Genomic DNA, 9,711 nt, shown 5'->3' on the forward strand with positions numbered 1-9,711 from the left:
CGATCCCCGCCTCAGGAGGGAGCTGCATGTGAGCTGGTGACTGGAGGGTTGCTGGCATCATATCTAAGATGCCTACCACTGCCGTTGTGCTTTTGAGCAAGCTTTAACCTTTAATAGCTCCAGGGGAGCTGACTATGGCTGACTCTGTGCCTAGAGCAAAAAATACATTTTACAAAAATACTTGCAATGATACTTGCAATGACAAAAAGGTTGAATCTAAAAAAAAAAACTGCAGACAACCACTTTGGGAGTACAGGAGCATTCCACAAGAGAAATTGCTACATCTTGGGCTCTGATCAAAGGCATCTCTGTTTCTGACATTTTGTGCTGCTGCCAGTTTGGCTCCCATTTTCCCCTTCCTGAGATTCTACCGCCTGGATGTCACTTTGGCACCTTCTTTGGCGCATGCGGCCCTGGGCCCTGGAGCTGAGTAGGGTGGGCCGGGAAAATGTCCATGAACTCGATGAGGTTGTCTGTATGGGCTTTGGCAATTGGGGAATAGGGAATGCAAGGGGTGCATATCCCATAGTCTAAGCGTCCTTGGGTTTGAGAAAGGCGCTATATAAAACTAAGATATTATTATTATTATTATTATTATTATTATTATTATTATTATAGTGAGATGTCTCCCTCATCTCCATCAGAGAATCGTGAACGTTTGTCATTATCACTGTGTTGTATCATCTTCCACTGTGTTTTTAGAGTAAGGTGTCTGTCCCTCACAAAGACTCTTTTCAGATGGGGCACTTACCTGATGATGAAACAAACTGGTCTTCATCTTGGCCACCGTTATTGTCACGAATGGCAGTGCTCTCCTCCTTCCCCTCCTCATAAATGACCATTCTCTGTCTTGCACTCTCAAACACAGACTTGAGAACGATCGAGTCCTCGAATATCTGTTGGATATACACAAAACATACACTCAATCAGCATATCCAATTCAAGAACAGGGCACATGGGATGTGCAGTTATTTCAGTGCTGTTTTTGTAGCATTTCAACTATATGGAATTAGTGGCAAGAAAAAGTAAGCGATCCCTTTGTAATTACCTGCATTTATGTATAAATGTGTCTTAAAATATGGTCTGATCTTCATCTAAGTTACAATAATGAACAAACACAATGTGTTTTAACTAATAACACACAAATTATTGTATTGTTCTTGTCCATTTTGAATACATCATTCAAACATTCACAATGTAGGTTGGAAAAAGTATGTGAACCCCTAGGCTACAAAAGCTAATTGGAGACAGGATTAGCAAACCTGAAGTCCAATCAATGAAACGAGATTGGAGGTGTGGGTTAGAAATACTTTGACTTATAAAAAATACTCAAACATTTTGAGTTTGCTATTCACAAGAAGCATCTGCTGATGTGAGCCATGCCTCGCAAAAAAGAGATCTCCGAAGACCTACAATCAAGCATTGTTGATTTGCATGAAGCTGCAAAGAGTTACAAAGTAATCACAAAGAGTTTGATATTCATCAGTCCACAGTTAGACAAATGGTCTATAAATGGAGATGATTTATTACTGTGGTTACTCTCCCTAGAAGTGGGCGCCCAGCCAAGATGACTCCAAAGGCACAATGCAGAATGCTCAATGAGATCAAAAAGAACCCTGGAGTAGCAGCTAAAGGGTTGAAGGAATCATTGGAACTGGCTAACATGTTCATGTTCATCAGTCTACCATACATGGCAAGACACCACAGAGGAAGCTGCTGCTCTCCAAAAAAAACATTGCTGTGCGCCTGAAGTTTGCCAATGAGCACCTTGACACTCCACAACGCTACCCAGTAGAGATGCTGAGAAATCACCTCAAGAGAACCATTTACACCAGACATCTTAAGAATATGGCTAAAGCAGTTCTGTAAGGAAAAATGGTCCAAAATTCCTTCTGAACGTGGTGCAGGTCTGATCTGCAGCTGCCGGAAGCGCTTGCTTGAAGTTATTGCTGCTAAAGGAGTAGGGATGTCCCGATCCGATATTGATATTGCATATCGCCGCGATATTGGTCCTGAATGCTGGATCGCAGATCGCACCAGAAAAAAAATAGCCAGCGATCTGGGGCTCGCGATCCGGCGTGTCACTCACGTGATGACAACAGTAGTAGTCAGTGGTCACGGGCATGAGAGTTGGCTAGTAGCTACCTGTGTGTAATGAGTCTGACAATGTCATGATGCTAGCTGGTGAAATCATAAACCATTTGCTTATGTAATTTTTCGGTTGTTTACATATTCTGAAACTACAGATGGTAAGCTTTCAAATGATGCATCATACATTGAAATCGGAAAACAATTCAAGACTACACGAGTATTTGAATGTTTGTTTGTATCAATGTTTTGCTCAAGAATGGTGACTGCTAAAAACACTGCTAACAGCTAGTGGCTAACGTTTCGTTCTAAAACGAAAGTATGTTTACAAGACAGGTATCACTTACCGGGTAGCCTCTGGCAACAGTGAATCCAACCCACAGATTATAAGTATTTAGTGATCGTTAAACTGTTATATATTATATCGAGTGGTACTTCAAGTTGCCTGTTATGAAAAAAAAGAAAACCAGATATTGTTTTACATACACCCCTTTAATTCTGCAACTGGTTTCTGGTCTCACCAGCAGCGCCACTAGGCTACACTTTTAAAAAGGGTCCTATAATTGATTTGCCATTTGTAAGAGAAGATAAATAGAATAAAAACATGAAGGCACTAAAACTAGAAATCAGACAGTAACTTTTTTTTTTCTACAATGCTGAATGCTGCAGTTTAAATAGTTTTAACTTTAAACCAGTTGGTCACTGAGTACTGCAGAGTACTGTTTTTGTTGCTTGAATAAAGGCTGGCAGTCTTTAATAGCCAACTGTTGTTGTGGACTATACTGGGGAAGTATTTGTTATTATTCAGGAGTAAAACAATAAATACAAATATCGGATTGATATCGGTATCGCAGATACCTGAAGCCCAGGTATCGGTATCGGTAGTGAAAAAATGGGATCGGGACATCCCTATAAAGGAGGTTCAACCTGTTATTAAATCCAAGGGTTCACTTCCTTTTTCCATTAGCACTGTGAATGTTCAATGGGTGTGTTCAATAAAGACATGAACGATTATAATTGTTTGTGTGTTATTAGCTTAAGCACATTGTGTTTGTCTATATTTGTGACTTAGATGAAGATCAGATCACGTTTTATGGCCAGTTAATGCAGAAAACCAGGTAATTCCAAAGGATACTTTTTCTTGCCACTGTTTAAGAACTGTTGTATTGGATGATGGGCATTTCATTTCAGACAGAGACATTTGTGTCCATTCTGAGTGGGCCCATGATGAATCCCTGGGTAACACACACACACACACACACCTGAGATCCCTCCAAGTTGAACGTCTGAGCGTTGTGACACAGGAGTATGATGTCCTTCTCCAGATCCCCCACACTTCTGTACTTGTGATTACGTACACGCTCCTGACACAATAAGAAAACACACACTCGCATAAAACGACAACAAATGTGTGTCTGGCACATCTGATAGATAAGCGACAGTTCATGGGGATTGAAAAAAGGACCTTGATGAAGGTTGATGAAAGATAAATGATATCGTAACCAGAGCGGCACACTGACAGCTGGGCACAACCAAGACCTGTGCTGCCATCTGTGGCTCTTCCATGAACGGGTCCAGGTCTACAGGCTGGAACTGAATAACAACTAGTTGACTTCGTGTGGTTTCATCTTCTATGTTGGCGGTGCATGGCTTAGCTGCCACTCAAACGTACTTAGTGTAATTACCACAAATATAGAAAATGTCTATCGTTGTTCAACATAACTCTGGATCGGATGTGTATGATATTACAACAGCTACTAAATATACACTTTCATCCTGACCCTGTCAGTGCTGACACTATTGGGAACTGTTGTGGTATATTTTACTTAAAACACACACACACATAAACCATATAAACTGTATAAGAATGTATAAACTGTATAGGTTGCCTTTTGCTAGAAGGATCCTCCTGACAAGGGGGTTTTATGACTGCCATATGTTCAGAATACTGCCTCAGGGATGGTCATCTGAGGAATTACTTCCTGTGAATCTGCCCTAACCTTTGACCTGGAATAACATTAGCCCAGAGTGACATCATATGTGGGTGTCCTTCTTTCACACCTGGGTCATCTCTACAGTAAAGGTGATAGGCTATTATTTGAAACTGTATTTACATATTATTGTTTACAAATAGGGCAGCCAGGGGGCTGAGCCCGTTCTCTTTGTCATTCCAGCACTCTCTTCACCTCTTTACCACCAGCATCAGCTGTTCTTATAAACTGTACCTTTGTTTAATAAATAGTCTTAAAACTCAGAAGTTTATTCGTGATCTATCTCAAACAAGTTACTTAAGTTAAGAACCAACACTGTCAACCTTACTGACTTGACATGAAGGAGACATGACTAAAGCACGTAACCCACACCATCAGTATGGGAGTTGAGTGGTGCAGCCTACCCTGATCCTTCTGAAGTCCACAGGTTTACGGATCAGCTCGTAGTACTCCGGCACCTCCTTCTTAGAGGGCAGCTGGACGAAGCCTTTACTGATCTGTCGACCCAACCTGAAAGTATTAGTAACAGCTCAGTAGAGCTCAGTGGACCTCTGTGCTCCTGTCTGGAACAAAAGGTTCTACTGCTGCTAAACCTTACGCACAGTGCCAAACAGGAAAAAAGAACAGTGTCAAATGGAGGGAAGCAGTCCTTAGTGTCTCAAAAGAGAAAACTGACACATTAGCTAATTATGTAGGATATGTCATGTGTGAACAACGTTTCTAAGTGTTCACTAAGTGTTCATTAGTGTCCATCACGGTGTTTTAGATCATTAACGTACGTTTCAGCGTTTGAATCTTACCCGTCCTTGTAGTTGATGACCATGTCCACCAGCGTGTTGAGCTGCTTGGTGAGTTCGGGGGGGTTGGGGGGAAGTTTCTCGGCTGGAGGACGCCCACGCCGTCTTTTGACCTTTTCACCCGCATCCTGGCCGGCCTCGGTGTCCTTATCACCCCGGTGTTCGCCTTTGCGTTTCTTCAGGCCGATATCCTCCTCCATGTCCTCCAAGGCCCCGTTTCCTAAGGCCTGAGAGATGAGGAGGAGGAGGAGGAGGAGGGGGGGGGGGAGGAGGAGAAGGAGGGGGAGGGGGAGGAGGAGGAGGAGGAGGAGGGGGAGGGGGAGGGGGAGGGGGAGGAGGAGGAGGAGGAGGAGGAGGAGGAGGAGAAATTATACATAAATAAAAGAGAATACATGCATACTTAGTATAACTGTAACATTTCATTCAACTGTCATTATTCATGTATTTTTCATCTTGTTAGAATTTGGTAATAGGATAAGAACAACATCGGGGCTCTGGACAATGGTTTTAACTCTTACTTTTGACAACCACTCCTGACAGCTGCCGTTCTCACCCTGCTGTTAGATACATGTCATCTCAAGCTGTCATCGCAAACAAGTACAACAGTTTAGAAGGCTTTCCCTTTCAGACAGTCTGACAAAGTTTGAGCTAGATAAATGTCCCTCTAAAATACCTAAAATATCTAAATTAAATGAGTATAGATCAAGGAAATAAATTATGGTGATGGTCCCTTTCATTTGGGCTCTAAAATGGTGTCATTAAACTTAATGTAAAACAATAACTATAACACATCACATTTGTATGTACGTTAAGTTAAGTACGTCAAAATAAATTATAATTATTTTATAAAAATTATAAACATTGTCAAATTTAAAAGACTTGTGGTATTGATTGATACCATTTTGAAATGCTTGTCACTATTTGGCTGTGTGTGTGTGTGTGTCTGTCTGTCTGTGTGTGTGTGTCTGTCTGTGTGTGTGTGTGTGTGTGTGTGTGTGTGTGTGTGTCTGTCTGTGTGTGTTGTAGGGTTTGACTGTGAGTCTTTATGCTATTTTAATGTCACAGCAGAAAATGTCTGCTGCAATTGCTGTATTTTACACAAAGGCAATTAAAGTCCAGACATTATGCACACAGCAGCATCTGTCCAGGAGAGGAAATATGTATTCAGCAGAGAGTGAGGAATGCAGGCTGGCCAATCTGAACAGAATATTGATGTAAAAATCATATTCGCGCACGCACGCATGCACGCACACACACACACACACACACACACACACACACGCACACACAAGATGAAAGAGAGCATACAACTGTACACAGATACATGTTCTATATACTATTTGAATACACAGTCACCCCCTTTAAACCTCTCCTTCTCTCTCTCACACACACACACACACACACAAACAAACACACACACACACACACACACACCCTCCCCAGGGAGTATGTTGAACAGTTACCAGATAATCATCATCAGTGGCGAAAATTCCTCATCACATTCAAACAGTGGAATAAGGAGTGACACACTCACACACACACACACACACACACACACACACACTCACAGACACACACACACACACACACACACACACACAGAAAAGACTGAGAGCGGTGAAAACAGTAAAACACATAACAAAAGAACCCCTGCTGATGATCGGTCAGCTCAATGCTAAGCTTTGAAAGCCCTGGAAGCATCTCTCTAAGGGGCTGCGATCGCTCCAGCGCAATACAGAGGGATGCAGAGTAATCCAGAAAGATGGATAAAACAGCTCAACGCTGCCTGTGTGTGTGTGCGTGTGCGCGTGTGTGTGTGTGTGTGTGTGTGCGTGTGCATGTGTGTGTGATGCTCCATGCCTGTACCATCTCCAAACAAGCCTGCCTCATCCCTGAGTCGTCTGGCAACGATCCCCTCTCATCCGTTACACTACACACCTACACACTCCCTCTCCCCTCTCACACACAGACACACACGCACACACTTACACAGACCGAGACACTTACTCTCTCTCTCTCTCTCACACACACACACACACACACACACACACACATACACAGGCGCACACACACACACACACACATTCTGTCTCGTTCTCTGCCTCTCTTCTTCCGTGCCCATGCGATGTAGCCTCTCTGAATCCCGAGCAGGAGAATAAAGACAGGAAGGAGGATATTTACCTGACTGCAATCTGCAGGCTGGCTATCTGGATCGGCTGCAGCTGGGGGGGAGAGAATTAGCAAACCAGCATAGCGGCGAGCTGCTAGTCTCTTCATCAGCTGATCACTCAAAAGCAGAGCCCAAAAGGGGGGAGAGTAAAAGCGCTATGTTTTCATACACAAATCAATGGGCTGGGGGAAAATACAAATGTAATAGTCATCTCCGACTGCAGCTCTCCGCAGTCTCATTCCCGCCAGTGAAAGGCCCCAAGCTTCTCTCCCTCTGCATGTTTTAATATCGACTGTCGCCACACGCTTTTTTTTTTTCTTCTCCCTCCTGTTAAAGTTGTCTTTTTTTTTTTTCATAGATTTTTTTTTTTTAATGATTTTTGCATTATGATAGCGCTTGTGTGACTCGCTGTGTATGGAGAGAGACACTGACAGCGTGCAGGGTTACATACAGTGCAAGGAACAGACGGCTCAGTCTGCACAGAAATGATTCAGGCTGATTTCACTGACAATGATGTCATGTTAGCGGTAACGCTAGGTTTTGTTCATGGTTCGTGTGTGTGTGTGTGTGTGTGTGTGTGTGTGTGTGTGTGTGTGTGTGTGTGTGTGTGTGTGTGTGTGTGTGTGTGCGTGCGTGACGATGTGTGTGACAATGCAAGCGTGCGTAACAATTCATCAAATAATAGCATGTACAGCAAGCATTCTGTAGCGCAAACAATGTATCAAACAACCAGTCCACTGGAACCCCTGATACCACAATAGCTACATTTAAAATAGAAACATTGATATCTAGGTCACCATTGAATATATGTCAAAGATTAAATGACTGCAAATGTGAAAGTCAATGTTAAAGTCAATCATACAGTACATACAGTATACGTAAAGTCAATGTACTGTATATTAATATCATACTAGTATGATGCAAACTAGGATTAGCTTGGTATGATCATTTATGAGGGCTTTGTACATGACAAGGGCAGAACTGACAATTAGGGGTTCTTCAAACACCTCATGATCATGTCCAATGCTGGCTGGGTAATAAGTGATCTGGAGCTCATCTGAGGCTGTCCAAACACAATCTGTTGACCATCCTCTGAGATTTGGGCTGACCTGAGATCTGCCGATAGAATGAAGCACCAAACACAACATTATGTCTTATAGACAGCTTCTAGAAAATCTCAGAATTGCAGATTAATCTTAAATTCTTTGTTAAAATCCCTCACACTTAACACTATATTCTGTGAATAGTTCTATAGGCTATTGCATCAATTCATCACTTGAGGGTATAGTCCTAGTGCTCTAGATTAGATTTCTAGTGTGATTCCCCCTACATGGCCATCTCGCCATGGCAACTGGTGATTGAAAAAAGGAACTGCAGTAGTGCTCTTGATGTGAAAAAGGGATCAATATCTAATCAATGTTGTGAAGATTTGATTTGATTATCAGATCTGAGTCTGGACGTGCTCGACCAAGTGAAACATAGATATATTTTCATTTTAATCTCCCCAAGATCCACTTGCTCAAAACAACATTTTCTACTGCTGCCTGTTACCATAGCAACAGCACATTTTGATGGTGGACCTCATAGGCAGTTATGTTTGTATTCACTATGATGGGTGGGGAATTACAAGGACACGAGCACATGCACACACACGTAGCAGCACAAGGACCCACACAGGCATGGTATTACACAAGTACACACAATCACAGATACCAAAAAATCTATTATGCTCAAACGTATGGATCTGACCATGTATTCAATCAAACCTGCAAACTGGCTTTCCGCATTAAAGTGTAATTTAATTAATGTACTGTACAAAATTCTATAAAAAGTGTGAAACAAAAAAGGACATTCAAACTCCATATCAATTCAATTGAAACATACTCTCATATAAGTGTTACTTTCAATTTAGCCCAGGAAAACCTGAATGGAATTGCTGACAATGTTGTTTATACACCATAGCAGAGACAGCAGCCTACATATTGCTTTTACAGATAAAGATGTTCTTCACTTTCATTAGAGTTCCCTTGGAATGCCTAAAAATAACAAGCTGGAATGTTGAATCCTTGGGTAGCCTTCTGAAAATTAAAAGGATATTGTTGTATATGAACAAAGAGACGGTAGACATGGCTTTTTTTTGTTGCAGGAAACCCATCAACTGTAACATCTGTATCACCAACTGTAACATCTGCCCTTGAACAACTCAAAGAATTTATTGAATTTGTTATCCTGGATATCTTTGCTGAAGTGCATCAACATTTGCCCTTTAATAGTTTGGTATACCTTAAAATCAGGAGGAAGAGTAGGCATTCACTTATTCTTACAAAAAATAAAGCAAAAGATGAACTGATGTGTATTGAACATGAAATCTGGAGAGGCAACACCGTATAACTAAATACCCTCTTTCTCTCTGCCAGATAGATAACTTACAAATGAATTGAATTATTGATTAAAAAAAGAAAGCAAAAATATGTAGAACAAGGTGAAATTGATGGTAAAATGTTGGCTTGCAGATTTAAAAAAGAATCAGTGGAAAGAACAATCTTTCTAAATCTCCACAGACATTCAGGTCATACTGTAATGATAATTATCTTCAAGACAACTCAGAAACACTTAGGCTACCTTTTGTACTTTCCAAAAAAGATTAAGAAGTTTAAAACAACCC

The 9,711-nt window shown here is 41.5% G+C and overlaps 1 protein-coding gene across 1 annotated transcript; it reads right to left on the reverse strand.

Annotated features, from left to right (window-relative positions):
* Positions 1-381: 381 nt before the first annotated feature.
* Positions 382-7,153, reverse strand: LOC308156031 (putative global transcription activator SNF2L2; the record flags this gene model as incomplete). Its single annotated transcript, XM_080529393.1, has 6 exons — positions 382-482; positions 752-896; positions 3,351-3,452; positions 4,484-4,589; positions 4,880-5,103; positions 7,058-7,153. The coding sequence occupies 6 exons, from the start codon at positions 7,151-7,153 to the stop codon at positions 382-384; spliced, it is 774 nt and encodes a 257-aa protein (XP_080385519.1).
* Between the last annotated feature and the right edge of the window lie 2,558 nt (positions 7,154-9,711).

Source organism: Nansenia antarctica (assembly GCF_963989245.1).
Source record: "Nansenia antarctica genome assembly, chromosome: 4".
In the NCBI taxonomy this organism is placed as follows: domain Eukaryota; kingdom Metazoa; phylum Chordata; class Actinopteri; order Argentiniformes; family Microstomatidae; genus Nansenia; species Nansenia antarctica.